This window comes from Struthio camelus, chromosome Z (assembly GCF_040807025.1).
Source record: "Struthio camelus isolate bStrCam1 chromosome Z, bStrCam1.hap1, whole genome shotgun sequence".
Taxonomy (NCBI): Eukaryota; Metazoa; Chordata; class Aves; order Struthioniformes; family Struthionidae; genus Struthio; species Struthio camelus.
The window spans coordinates 52,730,140-52,748,859 of NC_090982.1; the positions used below are offsets into that span (position 1 = coordinate 52,730,140).

At 40.8% G+C, this 18,720-nt stretch overlaps 1 protein-coding gene across 8 annotated transcripts in view; it reads right to left on the bottom strand.

Annotated features, from left to right (window-relative positions):
- CAST (calpastatin) overlaps positions 1 to 18,720 on the bottom strand; it is a 63,531-nt gene extending 44,811 nt beyond the window's left edge. Inside the window, exons 1-3 of one of the 8 annotated variants that reach the window (XM_068928467.1) lie at positions 18,520 to 18,720; positions 13,186 to 13,248; positions 3,256 to 3,327 (exon numbers count right to left, since the gene is read on the bottom strand). In XM_068928467.1, the coding sequence (XP_068784568.1) occupies positions 3,256 to 3,327; positions 13,186 to 13,248; positions 18,520 to 18,567 (183 nt within the window). In that variant the 5' untranslated portion in view covers positions 18,568 to 18,720. Of the gene's footprint in view, positions 1 to 3,255; positions 3,328 to 13,185; positions 13,249 to 18,172; positions 18,279 to 18,519 lie in introns of those variants that run through there. The other 7 variants (XM_068928466.1, XM_068928465.1, XM_068928479.1 and 4 more) reach the window with 7 other exon arrangements.

The following is an 18,720-nucleotide window of genomic DNA, read 5'->3' on the forward strand; positions in this document are numbered from 1 at the left end:
CGTTATTGCCTTGATTGGGAAATCGCTGGGGAACCCCTGCTCAGACACAGAGGTAATAAACGCCCAGTACCGACCCTAGTGCGCTTTGCGTTTGTGTATCTGTCCCTGCCGGGAGTCCAGACGGTGTCCCCGCCTCACTGTTACAGATGGCGTATTACAGACAAAGATGCTCACTTCACTAAGCCAGCAACAAAAAGAAAAGTTTTGTTCATTAAGAGCAATGCCAAAAACCTCTTACATAAAAAGCAGTAAAACTTCATTCTGTATCAATATAATTACCATACAAGAACAGGGGGCAGCAATGACCTCCTCCTTTGCACACCGTGGTAGTTAATGAATACTCCTAATTACCATAACATTACTTGAATTTTAATTTTTTTCATTTCATTTATCTGACTGAGTCCTGTATAAGACACACGCCCCCCTGAAGATACCCTGATATGAAATAATAGTCACCCAGAACTTCACATCAAAAACAAAAGAAAGGCTTGTGATAGTTTGTTCTAAAGCAAAAAGAGCAAAGAGCATCAGAAAGAAGCCAGCACATCTATTTCAATTAAATATCTTTAAATTACTCATTTAGATTTCCATTTTACAGAAACTGGGTACATCAGGTTTGCCTATTCAACTCTCCAGGTGCCCTTACGAAAACACAAAGGCAGTACAAACATAAAACAAAACAGACTAGAGAAGCAGCGCTTCTTTCTTCTCACACATCCACAGCCAAGTAAAACACCCGCAAGAGGAAACAGAACAGAAGCATTACATAAGTACTAGCTGCCATGCCAGGAACTTGAGAGTAAAACAATAGAGAACAGGGACAAACTTAAGACGCAAAGAATGGTGGTCTGGATATATACTGTTGAACAAAAAAGGAAGCCAGGCAGATAAACGCTGCCTCTTAGGAGCATTCCCCATCATAAGATATAGCTACAGGAGAATTAAACTACGTGGTATTAGTCAGGCATTAAGCAATAACAAGCATTCATCACACACTATGTTTCTGTGGTTTTAAACTCAGAAATACAGACAGTCCAAGCAGAAGAAAGGACATCACTTATTATCATTTACTAACAGAAGGAATGACGAGTTAGACCATAAGGCAGCAAATAAACCCCGATTATTTAATTCGGCATAAGTAAAAAATAAGTAACTAGAGTAAGAGCAGGTTAAAAGAATGACCAGTACTAGGCCAAGCAACTTAAAACAACAACAACAACGGCTACAGATTTCAAAGAAGTTAGAAACTTATCTTGGATAAGTTCATAGGAAGTATTACTGACCAAGGAACTACATAAGGAGTCCAACAAGATTTCACACTCAGAACACAGGAATGTTACAGCAGGGAAAAAAAAAAAATACTCCCAAAGTCATCTAAAAACTGGTGGAATGTTTTTGATTGTATTGAAACATTTGATTTATTTTTGCTACAAAAGAGAAAAGGCTGTTGCAGAAATATTTCCTTTCAAATCCCTGTAAAATTTTTATTGTGAATAGACAGCTTTTAGAAATATCAAAGGGAGAAAAAGTGGGGCAGAAAAAAGTGCAGCTAGCCAAATGTTTTTGTTTTTTGAAAAGCAGAAGTGACTGAAAGTGTATATGCATATAAATACACACATTGTCTGACCCCATCCCACCACACAGCAAAATCAGGGCAATGAATCTATGCATTTCACTCTACTTTAAACAACACTATAGCATCTCAGAAGACTTAAAATTAAAAGTAATAATTAAAAGAAAACTTGGTGTAATTGAAGAAAAGCAGTCATGGACAAGTGGGAAATAAAAAGTTTAAATTTAAAATACCTATTGATTAAAAGTCAATAGTAGACAGCCTAAGGTAAATACATTTATAATACATAATTTTCACTGTTATTTATTATTTTGGAATGTCACAGAAACTGGAAAAGCATCAAATACTGGAGGAAACATGTAGCCTAGACTTTCATAACCTAATATAAAGCAATTCCTGATGATTACATGACTTTATGTTTTTCCCCCCATTATACTACACTACTATTCTTATCCTTAATAACATCACTCAAAAATGTTTCTTGGGTGTTTAATGTGAAACTTATGCTTATAATAGAAATAAAAAACATACAGGAAAAAAACTAACTCTTAAAGATATATATATTAGTTAGCAAGCTATATGTGAGCTTGCACTGAATTATGCAGCAGGAGACCAATACGCAGAAACATACTTTAGAGAGTCCTTCTCTGTACAGCTGCCATGGAACTACACAGGGAGCACCGCTTCCAGCTTAACTGAAATCAGAAAGGCACCGACAAAGTTGTTCCCTTGCTGAAGGGAACAAAGAAAAGCAACAAAAATTTTCTGGATCTGTTTAGTGATGGACAAAAGCATTGAAAGAAAGGGACAGAGTTCATATTTTTGTGTCCTTCTTCACTGAGTAGAAAGAAAAATAATTATCTAGGCAGCATAAAAGTGTCTTTAAGAGTATTATTTTACAAAAGAATTAATTAAGAAAGTGAAAAATGCCATTCAAAAGGAGAAACACTTCCAGCTGATAAGATCTATGAGGTACAGAAGTTTCTCAGGGAAAGCAGTGCTTCAAATGCTGGGACATCTCCAAGCGTAGAAAAAACACAAAACAGTGATTACCAGTTACAGTCATCAGTTCACGGGTAGCCACCATAAGAAAATGTATTTTCAGCCCCTTAGTTCAATGCCTCCCAAGACCTCAGCTTGCTTAAAGCTGTAATCCCTCCTTCTCTTCAGGAAATATCAACAGCACTTACAGCATGAGAGTCATGTTTATGCCTCTTAACGCTAACTTCCTGAATGACCGAACCAAGCCAGGGACTATGAAAGCAGACAAAGAAAGTTATCGATGTTTTGATCTCATCAGGTCCTGCTGAATAAACAGGATCCAAACACATGAATACCCAAGGGTGAAAAAAAAAAACATAGCCCCATAAGACAAATTAAGTTTGCTACTGCTATTTAAGAGACTGGATTTTTTTTTTTTTAAATAATTAAGAGATTACCAAAGAATACAAGAAAAAAAAAGCGTAATCGAAAGACTATTTCTCCAAGAAGGCAATACTGCCTGTTTGAATGCCTGTCTTTCATTTCAATTCACTAAGATTTCTAGCAAGACGTGAAGAACACTCCTCGTGTTACTGAATCCTGGTAAACACCAGCTGCTTTCTATACCATTACAGGGGCTGAAGTTACATGATATAGTCTTCCCTTTTTAAAAAGAGACCCTTTTCTTAATTGCGCGTTACCTTGGTGGTAGAAGGTGCTCCACTTGTCTGTGTTTTGGGGGGCTGACTGACACTAGCACTTGCTGATTTCTTCTGCAAAATAAAAGAAAGAGAGAACAAATGTTAGAACTTTTGATGAAGAAAGAGAAAAGCCAAGTAAAATTCTGTATTAAAGAACAATTCTCTTAGGAGTCCATTAGGACATGCTATGCACCATCGAGTCATCCAGAAATAAATCCTCCTAAATAACTTTAATTCATGCAGTTATTTCAGATAGTTTTGCCAAGATCAGAATGGGCTGAGTTCTTTTGTACTGTTTTAAGCAGTACATATAAATCTATGCTATTTCCTGCAGCACAGAGACTTATTTTAATTAGCAGTTAAACCAACAGTAATCACATATAAGAAGTGACAATTTAGGGGTCAGAATTTAATAAAAAGTTGTCAATGACAATACAACGGGTAAGCTACTGCTGCACAGAAATAATTTAAATGACAATGCAGAAGCTAACATTACAGATCAAGCAGGGAAGCAAATATACAAAACTCAGGGCAAAATGTTGGCTTTTCTGGTTTAATAAATACACTTCCAGTGAAACAAAAACATTACATGTCCTTTGAGGCTCCAGTTTTGTACCAAAGCAATTCCATTATTAGGAAGTATCACTAAGTATCACTGGGACAACTCAGTGACTGCTGAAATCAGATCTAATGAAGACTACAAAAATCAGCTATTAGTAATAAATAGAGCAAAAAGCATTAGATTTTTGGAGGCAGCAGACGGATGAGACCTATTCATTTTCTCTAGTAAGTAGAAGATCCACTGTTCTCTGCAAGCATGAAAGTCTGTAGAACAGTAATTCAGAGGTCCAACAAGCAAACTAGCATTGAGACTCAGAAGCACCAGCTTTCAAGCAATAAGACAGACACTCGAGACTGCAGAAGATCGGTAGTCTCAGGCCTCTCTTTCATTAAGTTAATTGCCATCTCATGTTCTCCTTCTGATGTCGCTTTAAAAACAGCAGGGAATCTCTCTTACATAAAGAAAGCTGCACATTCAAGATTAAAGCAGAACTCCTCTGCATAGTCAAACTCTGGTCAGAGCCTTGCCAGGGGACCATATTCTGTTCCCGTGTACGTAAGATTAACATCACAAAAATGTGACCCAACGCCACGGATTCTGACGCATCAAGTATGAAATTTCCCTCAAAGATTTCATGCTTAAGATTGATCACACTGAGAACAGTGACATCCAAATAAGACACTACATAATACTGCAAAAACTAACGTCATGGTGTTTTCCCTTTTCCCCATTATAATCCACCTCTTCCAGTCCCTTAAGAAAATAGTGGTTTTCTAGTTCTACGTGACAACGTTCCTAAAGGCACGTGAGGAAGCATGATGTATTACAGTTTTGTAGAGGCAGTACAGGGATGAAGAACATCCTGGATTTTCTCTCTGATATAGTGGATTAAAGATTCATTAGTGAGTATTAGCCACAAAACTTGGCATTCAACTTTTAAATAAGTTATTAAATTGTTGAAAGAACACAAGATTTAAGTGCTATTTACTTATAAGCCCTTCTATTTCCAAAAGAAAAAAAATGCTCAAAGAGAACAGCTATTTTAAGAACCACCAATACTGTGAATGTGACTTCAGTATATTGCCTTTATGGTTCTCAATGTCTGTGCCACAGCCAGCTGAAATTACAACCTTTGGTTCAGAAGTTGTCAATAACACTTAGATGGTGTTCAAAACTTACTTTTGGTTTCCAGTATGTTTGACATAACTTACAGAAGTAGTTTTTATGATTCCAGCCAACACAAGCAAACATTTCAAGCACGAGCCTTTTTTTTTCCTTCCAGCCTAAACTAGAAACAGTAAAAAAACCCTTGCTCTGAGCATAAGCCTAATTATATTAACCAATTAAACAATATGAGGAAAAAATGACTAATACCATGAAACACAGAAACGTTAGCAAGTGAAACAGGGATAAAGCTGGGACAGAGAGAAATAATAAGAAGCAGCAGAAAATAAATCGTTCTTCTCTGGAGTAGTGAAAGGCTACCTGGAGGTAAATTATGTGGACATTTAGACTACACCGCCAAAACAGTATTCTTATTGGATATTAAACATGATAGGCTAAACACAGTTATGTATTTTAGTTCCCAGCGCCAGCTTTTGAAAGCAACTTCTTTGGTGCCTACCCCTTAATACATTTATAAAAGGAGAAAAATCAGCAACATTCTGCTACTAGGCTCATCCTCCTCTCAGACTTGCTAAAATAATGATGTTAGGTACTTCCCAATGTCTTCCCCACAACGCTCCCTCCAGGCAAACTAGCTCTCACACCCCTTCTCCAACAAACGAATCGGTGCTGTCCCCATCTTCACCCCCTTCTAGAAGCAGAAGGAATAATTTTTTTTTTGGGTGACAGTCTCAGCCCCAATCAGCTGGAGGAAGAACCATCTTGCAGCTGTATCAGGTTCCTCAGCCTGGTAACAGAGCTAACGAAGTACCACAGCACAGCTTCCTTACGAAGCAAGCAGCCCGACGAGAATTGCGTGTGAAGGAATAAAAGCTGTGGCATACACGTACTTACAAAGTCTACTCTTTATTATTAGCAGTGGCTTTAAAACAAAGAAGCAAAACACTATGTTCGAAACAGAACTTTAATTCCCCCATGTTTAATAAAGCGGACATAAGATAAACATCCCTTTGATAAATTTGCTAGATTTTCCCAGTGAAGAAATGCAATAGAGTGGTGGCCAGAAATACTGATTAAATGTTCATAATTACTGGACTATACCACTTAATTGTTCATTATCATTTTGCAACGAAAAGAAAGAGAGTTCAGTTGTTTTCTTTTAAGACAAAGAAAATCTCATGAGGAAAGAATGCCCCATCTCTGCTCTGGAAATGCCTGCAACTACCCCCTAAGCAGTATTTCGGCCTCAGTCTTTCGATTCAACAGCTGCTTGACCAGCAATCAGGCTCCAATTCTTCCTCCGGCGTGAAGAATCTTGCATCATAACTACTCACACCGAACACAAAAAGTTAACCGAAATAGTGTTATTTTAAAACTACTTATTGCACCTGGGCCAAAGAAAAATCAAAACGGAAGGGGAAAAGAGGCAAACAAAGAAGCACTTTACTTATCAAAAACATTTCACTCTTCTATTTATTGATTTGTCTTATCTCCCTATGGCCACTAGATGTCCCTTGAGCTTCAGCACCAGACAGATTGCTACTTCCCTTCTTTGTTAGAAACGCAGGGACTCATCTCACCTCATTTCAGCAAACGAGATGGGTATCTACGTTTCCTCTCCAGGGCACACAGTGAGCCAAACCACCCTGCAGAGAGGTCTTTTTCTCTCATTAACTATTCAAGGAACATAGAGATCTAATTTAGTGCGACTTTTTTGATCAAATGAAAAATATGAATACATTTGTAATTGTGCACAGACAGAACATTTTTAGGGAGATACTGATCCTTTTGTTTACTGATTTCTTTTAAAAGAGGGATGAATTAAATTCTGAACTTCTAGAACGATACCCGTAACATTGCAGCATCTTATTAACAGCCTGTGTTTCTCCCACTACATAACCTCAAATTATTATCAGTAAATCAGGATGTTGCTGAAGCAAAGCTGCATTCTGAGACCTGGAAAGCACTGTATTTGGGGTTATGAGAAGAACTAAAGAACAAAAAAGCAGCAATACAGTTTAGAATAAAGAATTTGTCACCAAATAATAAACAGGAAAAAAAAAAACAACCTCATAAATGTTCTAATCAAACAGCTACTTAAAAATCTCCATAACCGGAACCAATAATGGGCATCCTAACAAATCTTTACCACTCATACTATTTTTACTCGGCGTTGTTTTCCCGGACTCCAAGTAATCTAATGTTTGTTTAGGATAAGGAATCCTGTACTACAAGCATTAGGATTAAAAAACATCACAGAAATCCAGAAGTTAAGTGTTAGAGCGAAGAATCAATTCTAAAAGGATAGTAACATTTCAACACCAATTGTCCCCATCATCCTTCCAAAATAAAGAACGTATTTCCTGCAATAAAGGATAATAAGCAAAACGAGCAGCACATATTTTGGTTTTACTGCTTGAAAACATGACTCTAAATGGTAGCGTTTGATAGGGACGGTCTTGTTTCATATCATATCCGGTCCCATTCTAAGCTGAGGCTTCAAGTTTCTAGCATATATAGCCTTGTTTTACTTTTAGTACAGCATTTTTACATTCTGACACCTTGGTGATGCACAGACGAGATTTTTAGACTGCTATATAAGCTCCACTTAGTATTTCACTCTATGATAGCAGAAAGACAATAGCTCTTTCAAAATTATGTGCAGTTAATAACGCAAGCAGGATTAAATCCAATCATATGAATCATTTCAAAACACAGTAGGAGTGTCTTGGAGCTTTCTATATGCACATGTTAACCATATAATCACGCCCAATGGGAGTGTTTGGTTGGCATCAAAACTACAATTTATACATGTAATTAGGTACTGAAGTACACTTCAACCTGCAATGGGCATTGTCATATTTATGTATTTTTAAGTACAGTGCAACTTAATATTTCTACAATTAACTAATCTGAATAACAGCCGCCAGCTGAATTCTACCCTATCCCCTGTTTCTCCTACAAGCGTTATGTTTAACGCATACACTTCAAAGTTATCCTGTCTTGTTCCAAAATATTATTAAAATGAAAATATTTAAAATATTATTAAAATGAAAGCTCAAGACTGTATCTAAAACCCAAACAGCCTTACTCCGAAATCCACAAAATGAATCACGACTGCCTAGCACTTCAGTATGCTTCATGGAAGATTAGGGCAGGATTAGGACTAGTACTTTAACCAGTTGAGCCCAGACTCCCATTAAAAAAAAAAAGTTCCACTTTTTTTTGCCACCCCTTCTCTCCCCAAAGCAGCCCTCTGAAAGGGCAACACTGACATCAGTTTGCAATAACAGAACAGCAGGACCACGTGCTATCTTCCACTGCTGAAACACTGCTTGACTTCCACAGCAAGCAGAAGGCTTGCACTTGGGACCTCTGTGGTCTCCTCTGACTCGGATGCCACCAGAGCCCCATACCCTGCCACCCTCTGCCAACGGCCGGGGCAAGTTCAGAAGGGCAAGGGCACTACGAAGAGGCCTGGCGGATGCCAGCAGACTAACGAATTTAAATGGGGCGAGGAAGAGGGAGTGCCTGGCTCAGCACACACTTCACACCACCAGCGACTGCAACGTGAGACTCTCCGGGAAGCTCCCACTTATTATATATGTGCAAAGTGGCAAAGGGTAACAGACAAGGCGCAACCTTCTCTTATCAAGCAAGAAGTGCCTTACTGGGTCAGGCCAAAGGTTCACCTATCCCATTTCCCTGTCTCCAAGAGTAGCCAACAGTGGATATAAAAAGATAAAAAAGATGTAAACAAGCAATTATAAAAGGGATTAAGGTTATACACCTCCCAAATAGTCTCAGAGATTGAAACATTTTGTCACTCAGGGACTTCTAAATTTCAAGGTATTTTATAAATTGCCTTGGGCTTCTCTTCAGTGAATTTGTTCCATATTCCCTTGAATTTGATCTTTTATTCTGAAATGCCTCCTTGGCGGAATATGAAGCTTAGAGTGAGCTGAAACTGGTGGAAAGGCACATGAAAGCTGAAGATGATGTCGAGATGAGGATAAAGAACATCAGTGGTCTCACATGAGCTAACACTTCACATGCAAAATCGTCAAAACCTTGGAATATTGGGAGGGAAGGAAAGGAAGTCTGCAGTTTCTTATGCTCACCCACTTTGCAATGGCACGCTGCAAACATCCGGACTCAGGACCATAATGTCAAAACACACTAAGCAAAGAGAAGGATGTATATGGGAAAACTGCAGCACATTACGCATTTATACTGGGTTCCAGGTGCACCCCTGGAACATATGCAACAGCTTTAAGTGCATGAGCAACTACCAATTTGAACAAGAATCATTTCTTTTCTGTTAACATCTACTACATGCACACAAGCAATAAAAATATTTCATTAAAGCAGATTTAGAATCTCAGTGGGTCCAAATGAGTTTAAAGTTCTGAAAATCAAGACAGGAAGAGTTAAGGTATACGCCCTTATGACTTGAACCTTTGTCCTTGGGCAGTGCATGACATGCCCATAACACACACACATCCTCTTTAAACTGTGTCAATAAAGAACTGCCTTCATCTTCCTTATAATTACATGTTCTAACACGCTTAAGTTGTAATAGTCCGTCATTCCCTTTATAAAATCTTTTGCATATTCGTACAAGACATCATTTACAGCTGTACATTCAGCTGCTCATCGTTACACTCACAGATTATGCATCTCTCAATCTAAAGCTGACCTGTCCCTGTGGCAACTAGATCCCTGAATCTCTCCACTTTTGAAGCTTGAGTAGCACAGCCGGAATGAGGCAAACTGGATTTAAGTACAGTATCTCTTTCCTTTGATAACATGCAAAGAGTAATCAAGCAGAGGGAATCGGTCTTTCCAAGGGAAGTACGGCCCTGTAAAGCAGGATACCAGACTCTGAGTGATTTGTTCTGAGCAAACTGTTCCAGTACCTCTCTAGTGCGCTAGACATAGCGATACCGAGCAGCAGTGTAACCAAAGTGCTCCCAGGTAACTGCCATTGGCTACTACAAAGGAGTAGAGTCACAATAAAATGGCAACGTAGCTCTAGGGCCACATCTTAGTTTTTGTTTTAGGAAACTGAAACACTAAATTTAGCATTTCAGAAGGAAGAAAGGGATCAACTAGAACCTGCAATACTGTGGTAAACTTTTTTTTTTTTTAATATATATATGCTTTTGGCTACTGAGCAAAAAAGGTAAGTGTGGACCCTTGGTAAGAGAAGGAGGAGGGAAGGACTGTGCGCATCTACTTCCCAGGCAGGACAGCCACCAAGCAGAACAGAGGCTACTGGATACTGCTGCTGAACTCACCTGCTTGCTACCTCTTCCAGTCAGCCATTCAGTACACTTTAGCTGCGTGATTCCAGCCATGTCAATGTACTAAAGTAAAATGGATTTCAAAAGCTTCATTTTTAAGTGAGGAGTAGGCATTAGCTGCCCGCTAAACTATACAGTGTCCGGGAAGAAAAGCCTTCTCTACAGTTCAAAAGGGAACATTCCCTGACTTCAATGGGTTCAGAATTTCCCCTCTAAGCTTTGAGGAAGCTACGCATCCCACCACTGTTTGCACCAGCCTGGGACTTGGTAACCTGGTTTCTTTTCTTTCCCACTGAACTGTTGGATCACCTTAAGTAAGCCAGTTCCAGCCCTGTGCTTCAGCTCCTCCTCTCCTCCCAATTTTATCTACGTCCTTCAAATCACGTTGCTCATCTGCTTTACACAATGTTTTGTACAATATGAGAGATAAGCACTAAAACATTGGAAAGTTAAAAAGTAAAATTACTCCCCACAGAAAAGGTCTTATAAACTTGTATAAAAAGTCTGTAGGTATGTAGTCATAGATAAAGTGCACATGCACCCTGCAGAGATTATACATGATTCCAAAACTACAGTGTTATTAAAAAGCTTATCTTCAAATTGTAATTCCTAACTCTTTTCATGCATCATTTTATCGTACTATGATGCTAGAAACAGAAAAGTATTATTGAGCCATTTAATCTCCTTGTAGCTCTATGCAAGATAATGTCTTACCAAAGTAGAATTTCTACTTATAGTAAACCTGCTGTGTTTTTTCCTAATCTAGCTGTAAGTCTCCAAGAAGGAAAGGCTTCCGTAAGCTTCTTTAGAAGCCTATTTCACACCTCAATAGCATGCATTTCGAGTTCTCCTTGATGTTCTGGCTAATGCCTGTCTCCTACTCATATTTTTGTCAGCCTAATCAGTCCTACCTTTACTTTTCTAAGCTTTACTCCTTTTCTCTCCCTCCTTGAGGATTTATATATCCTAAACATCTGAAAGACAGGCTCATCTCTAGTTCTAAACTATGAACATACAGGCTTTTAAAAGCTTCCCTTCGGTATAAGATCTTCAAATTCCTGATCATTTTCATAATGCATTACCAAAACTTTTCTGATAGTGACAGGCGCACCCAGAACAAAGTATTCTGGACATGGCTGCCTGCAGTCCTCTGCAGACATATTATAACTCTCTGCTTCAGAAATTTGATACTCCAGGATAACAAAAATTATCTCAGACTTTTAAACTATTGGTGACTCTTGGAAAAATAGTGCAAAGATCATTAATTGCTACTTCAATTACTTAGGGAATTGGAGAGTTCTGGATTTGTAACCAATAGTGGTAGAGCTGGTGCCATTTAACCAGCCTATGGAAAAGTGTTTTCATCTACTTCCACTTTTAAACACTGTCAAGCCAATTACAAGCAAAAAAACCTGAAAAGTCAAATATACTGAGAACTCCTCAAGAGAAAACACACACACTCTATTTTCAGGGCTCAAAAATTAAAAGGTAGAAGCATCACAACAATAAACTTAATAACAGTCTTTTGATAGCTAGACACAGATCTTCTCAATGTGAGGTCAGGAATAGTAACTCCACAAGCCAAATTGCAGGCTTCAACTCCCACCGTTTCCACAGAAGATCGGCATTTCTATATTAAGAGTGACAACATGCAGACAAGGAATTTAGCATTAAGTTAAGAAGATAAAGAACAACGCTAAGGAAAAACTCAACTGTCTAGAGAAGAAAGAAGAACTGAATTCCCAGGCTAGACAAGCCTTTCTTGATAATTGGCCAGGAAAGAAAGGTAATTGCTTTAATCACCTACCTCAGAGAAATGTAATGTAATGTAAGTGTTCATTGGCCTTGATTTGCACAGGAGTTAAGTATACTATAGCTTCGGAGTTAAATATATAGCTCAGACAAAGCTATTTTCCAAATAATAGCTTGCAATATGAGCAAAGCATCAGGTGCACCTATTTCTGGCTTCCCGTATCTCAATAATTGACATTTAAAGCCAGCAAGCAGAGAGTTAATAATCGACGTGTCTATTAGTTATGCTATTTCTGAATCTGCTGTCTACCTTCCACAGGAAAGTACTGTTCCTGCTAGCAGTCGCAGAAGCTGTTGGGAAGCAAATGATCAGTACTGGCGCTTGCCTGCAGTGCTTGCTTCCTGACCTGGACAGCACAGTCTCTTTGCACCACAAGCCTGACTCCCGGTAGCACACAAGGACGCACCTGGTGGCTAATGAATGGAGGTCCATGGCTTGGGGTTGCTGGGAAAGGGGTGACCCTTCAGAGTAAGTACTGTTCCTAACATTATCTGTCCACAATCCCTACAGCTTCTGATTGTTAACAGCCACTAGAGTCAGGCTACAAAACTGCATGTCAAAGTTAGAGCCCAGCAGGAACACTTGAACTACAAATACTAATTCCTGATGAAGAAGAATACTTCATAGATAAGTATTTTTCTAAAATACAACATCGACCACACATTTGCAAGTGTGTCAGAAGATGGCCCACACGTGCACCATCCACATAGGAATTTTCCCTTTTGGAGAAAAGCCAGCATGCAGACAAGGTGGGAAGAGCCACAGCACGTTCCACTTCATCCTTGCTTCCAGATGACCAAAAACACAGTACCATCAAATGTATAACATGTATAACAAAGTGCAATTGTACTGCAGAATAGACCCATTCCCTGAGATTCTGAATTTCCATTGATATTGACAGGAAACCTTTAGTGAAAGGAGGTGCAGATAAAAGAAATGTTTCCATTAGGCTGCTAAACTGCACAAGAAAGAACTACGCGTTTCTGGAATGAACTGTATGTGACTACAGTTATCAATTATCTGAAAACCATCAATCACTTTGTCATCAGAAGAAAAAAAAATCTGCATATGCGGGAATTCATTACCAACTTTTCTTCTTAATATGATGAAACACCTGAATTTACCTCTGCTGCTCCTGCTTTTTTCTCTCCTGATCCAGAAGCTCCACTGGTCTTCTTGTCACCACGCTGTAAGTATAGAAAATAAACGTGTACTTATTAAGATCTTACATTATATTTTCTGTGTAGAGAGATTCCCAAATATCTTACTGCATGTATGATCCATTTCACCTACTATGATATGAGAGAATGGAATGATATAAGCTTTCTCACTAACCAATTACAGACCTTCTGAATGATCTGATGGATAACTTGAAGTGAAATCATGCTTGGAAAGTAGTGTCTTTCACGGCAGTATAGTTAACACGGTTGTTCATGTGAACAGTTCTGGAAGATGCTTAAGCTTATCACTCATTCTTCATCAGCACAATGCTCTCTAACAGATACTTGCCTCAGTAACACTGTCAGTCTCACAGATTTCAGCAGAAATCAAACAGGTCTCCCAGAGAGACCAACATGACTCATGCAATCACGAGCATCCACTCCAGCATATGAACTGTCCTCGGAAACGTTCTGGCCAAATTCTCACTATGCCCAGCCCTCCTTACCTGGAGGAGAGCTGTTATCATGATTTCTAGAATTATATTGTTGAGATATAAAACATAATCCTAACATAACCTCTGTAACGATTCCAGCACAGAGGCACATTAGGGCACCCAGTTCCACTAGATTCCCCAAGCCGCCTCTATCTTTCATTCCATTTGAAATATTAAGCTTCTTGCTTTCACCTAATCTGAAGCAAATCCCTTTTGTCCCCAGCACGCAGCAACATACAGGAAGACACAGTTCATTCAGCACGCACACTGGCATTCAGATCTTGCAAGCTTTACTCTGTAGATCTGTAAAAAGTGCTGCATTGGGTCCCTCAAAAAATCTTTTCCAAAAATATGTTGTTTAGTCTTTATAACAAAGAAAGAGGCTATAGATTTTACAATGACTCTTAATGGCAACACAATATAGCTATTACCCTAGTATCTCTGATACAGAAAAGAAAGAACGGCCAAAGAAAAAGCCACCTCTCCCACCCACGTGGGATTGTAAGGGTGCATACTGGCCTACAAAAGGTTAGCTGCTTCTCTTGCTAAATAGTTTATGGCTTTTTTTTGGTTTTGTTTTGTTTTGTTTTTTTGACTAGAGGGTCTCTTCTCTTATTTTAAGAATGAGCTGCTTAAAAGCAGCGCGGAGCCAGTGTGAGCTACCCCAAAGGTATATGAGGAAGTTGTACTTTAATACATTATCTCCTCAGGATGGCCAACTTTCAAGTGAGATAATACATTCCTAGACTGCTTTACTATCTGATGCTAGAGACTACTGGTGCTTGATGTTATTATACAGCTCCCTGACTCCAACTGACTTTGGATCAACAAATACTTTGATCTGGACGTATGTGCTTTGTTCCAACTGTTAATGGTATTTGGATTTTAAGTCAAAGTCTCATTATTCTAAATGCTATTTGGCATAGGCTTCTGGAGCAAAAACTGCAAACATTTGATTTCCAAATGTATGTGCATTGAACCCAAGAGGGGGATGCTTTGAGCTCCATCCATCTGCTGGGACACAGCATGTGCCTCACTTCAGTCCTAGGACGGGGCTCCTGTTGATACTGCGGCTCCACTCTAGGCTGGGTTTCCTCTGTATGGAAACCAGGCGACAAACTCAGGGAGGAAGGATAACGCTTGATTAGCCATGGTAAATATGTGGCATGCCTAGCGCGAAGAGCATGGAGCTAGAGAGATCAGGGAGGAACTGAGGTATGAAACTCTTTAAACTGTGACTTGATTTAAAAAAAAAAAAAAAAAAGAAGAGAGAGAGCACGCAAGAGAGAGAGAGCGCGCACATTTATTTTGTCATTTTGGACTTAAATTGGCATTACTGCTTTTATAACTATGCCCAAACTAAGGAAACAAATAAAACCAAAAAAATACAGATCGTGTACAGAAAGGCATGCTTGCATCATTAGCCAGCTTTCGTGAAAATAAATAGCCCATCGGGCAAGCCAGTGAAATCTTATCATTACGTGCGATACACTTTCACAATTATACACAAACTAAATGCTCTCTACATAGATAACAATAAGACCTGCATGACTGGTTTCAGGGTAGCACTTGGCTTTTAGAGCGCTGTGATGCTGAGAATATCCGTTTAGGACTAGGGGACTAGATAACAGAGTTTTATTGAGTAGGAGCTCAACTTCCTGAAACTTACAGCGGGGCTCTAGTACATTTACTGTTTTGTCAGCAAAAAAACTTTTGCTAACATTGCTTTTATTGGTATGCGTGTGGTATGCTTTTACTATCCCAGTAAAAAGCACAGAAAACTAGTTCAATTTTGTCTGTACTGAAAGTGCTTTTATGGGGCTGTGAATGAGTTCACCTACTACCTGAAAAAACAGCTTAAGTGGCTTGTTTTGCCTCTGAAGAGGAAAAATTGGAATATGAGAGTTGTATTTTTAAAATTAAAACCTATCAGCTTAAGTATCCGATTGATGCCCCAACCCATTTTAAAAACCTGAATTGTTAGGGTTTTGTTAAAAGGAATTTTTGAAACTTTTCTCCTGTACTGCTGTAACTAAAACAAATTAGAGACAAATAACTTTTTTTTCTTTTAGTTTTACTATGTGCATTCAACTGTACTGTTTTCCTAGGCTGTCTGTTTGATGTGCTTGAAGACATTCCAGTTGAAGATAGTGCAGTGATATACGGATCATCACTTTCTCCTTATATCCATGTAAAAAAATGCTACAGAAACTTATTGCTTTAAAGGGTTAGCTAACTTTATCTCCTGCCACTCAACCCACAAAGCAGTAGAGAAATAAATAGGTCCAAAAATCATCTCCTTTCTTCACTTAACACAACAGAGCAGAGATGAATCCCTATTCTCAGATGTTTGAGTGGCTACGGAAAGTTACTGTTAACAACTACTAACTAATTAACAACTGTTTCTTACGGTCGTTGGAAAATTAAGTTGCCCCAAAATATTTTCCCATTTTATTAACCAATAACACAGCAAGCTAAACCAGCCATAACTTTATTTGGAATCAGAATATCTTCATAAAATCTATCTCAAAATAAACAAAGAAGAAGTATGATAAACAAGAAAGATTATCTTAAGATCTTCATCATCTTCTACAGTGTACAAAAATGCATGACCATCATTTTATAGCTATATCTGTAATTTCTGATACAAAGAGCATTCATAAGTTAGAAAATTCATGACCTATATGAAAAGGACGGGGTAAAATATTAATAATTGAACTCACAACTGCATTTTCACTTTGCACTTGCAAAAATCAGACCCTAGCTAAAGGTCTTGCTTCAAGACAAGACTCAAAGTCTTTCTGGGCCTCCAGAGTCACATCAGCATTAATGCGCCTTTGGTTCAGAGCCATTACATGGCATCTTGGAGGACTGCAGCGATGACACATTCAGTAACTGGGTAAGAAGGCAAATCTACTTGCCAGATTCTTAGCTAACATCAAATAACATAGCACGACAGATAATAAAGGAGGCATATCATTTTACGCTGGATAGGAATCTGACCCTTGTTCTTAGATGAAGTGGGGAAAAAGACCTGCAATATCTGTGACGCTTTTCTGAAAACAGCAAGATGGAGAGATGTGTCAAGGAACTTGACAAGATGTGTAAGGAATGTGCAGGTGAAAATTAGATTCTTCTTACAGCAATCACGTTCTGCTTTAAATGCACCACCCAGGAAACACACTGGCAGAACAACTAATTCATCTCTTTTGCATGTTTCTTTTTTTTCCCCCCCTCTTCTTCTCTCCATACATTTTCTGCTTTGCTTATTCCTGTTCAGAGCATAAGGTCTTCCAGACAGAAGTTGCCCTGCGTGATACAGGTCCAGGACAGGGCAAAAGAGGACTCCAGCCTCGTATGGGGTTACCAGAGGTTAGCAGGTGATATTCTGGTGCAAATGGTTATAAAGACTGATTTCCAGTAGAGCATGCGGAGGAATGGTTTTCTAACCTGGAAGTATATAGTGAGGTTTAGTATCTTTTTACACTTCTGATTCAATGACCCAGGACTACAAAGGTTTTTAATATTCCTGTTATCGTTTAATGCTGCAATTCCTAAACTTTCTTGTTTGCAACTTTGTGCCACCTCCACTATATTGTATAACTGATTTGACTTAATACTGTGAATGACACTGAAACACGTTAGTAACTATGTATCAAAGCCACTTAGAGCACTCTAAAAGCATGAACAGAAATTCCAGAGATCCATCTACCTGAGAACAGACAGTTGGCAAACACCTTAACATAACGCTTCCTGTGAAAGTCACCTTGCGTAACGCAGACCTTCTCTAAAACTTTAACAGAACGCTACCTTTTCTTAAACTGTTCTCCAGAAAGACAAGCTGCTTCCTCATACGACTAAAGTAGAAAGAAGGCGTTTTAGGCAATTGCAGGTTCAGGCACAGTAATGAGCAGTAACGTAAGGTCAGCTAAACCACCAAAGCCATCAAAGCGCGGCGGTTTCCTTCTCAAGTATCCAGCCAGCTACAACTATTCCCGGCAACGCCATCAACTACCTGCAGCCGAGAGCACGCTCCGGAAAAGAGAGGCCGCTGCGGAACTTTTTCCAAAGCAGAAACAACCCAATACAGGTTAAGCCTTATGTTGCAAATCGCCGTATTTGAACCGTATGAAGTTCTGCCAGCTGGGAAGCCCGCACTCCTCACAAGAGTAGGAAAAGCGGCAGCAAGCAGGGGAAAGCCTGGCTCTCAGCGCGGCTTACCTCCCGCGAGAAGGACTTCACGGGGAATTCACGGCAGCCCACGCGCAACACGCGAACTGCCAGGGCGGCCCCGGCCCCCCCCCCCGCCGAGGGCGGCCGGCCCCACCCGCACCCAGGCCCCCCCAGCCCTCCCCTCACTAGCTTTTAACACCGAGGGCAACGCTCCGCGCGCCTCCCACCGCCGCAGCCCCCAGCGGCGCCCCGGCCCCGCTCCCGGCGGCGCCCCCCATATTTACCATCGCGTACCACCAGCGCGCGAACGCCATGGCCGCCGCCCGCTCGTCCTCGCAGACCGCCCGGCCCGGCCCGGCCCTGCCTTGCCCTGCCCTGCCCGGCCCGCCCGGGGGCGGCGCCGCCGCGGCGGGAGCGGCCCCGCGCCCCGCCCCGCCCTGCCCAGCGCCGCGCCCGCCGAGGGGCCTCGGCGCGCCCTGGGGGCGGCGGCGGCCCCGGCCCCCACCAAGCCGGGCCGGGCCCCCCTCGCCCGAGCCCCGGCGCCAGCCGCGGGAGCCGGCCCGCCGCCGGCCCTGGGCGCGGAGCCGTCCCGTCCCGTCCCGTCCCCCGCCAACGCCCAGCGCCAACCTACCGGCCGGGCGGCGGGGGGCGGCGGCGCCCCTCGGCCCGGCTGCGACATGGCGGCCGCTTGCTTCGCGCCTGGCCTGGCGGCGGGGCCCGTGCGGCTCCGCTGCGAGAAGCGGGGCGCCGCGCTGCCCCCGTGAAGCGGTTCTCTCGCTGCGCCCGCAGCCAGCGCCGGGCGCGGCCCGACCGATCCCTCCTCTTCCTGCGG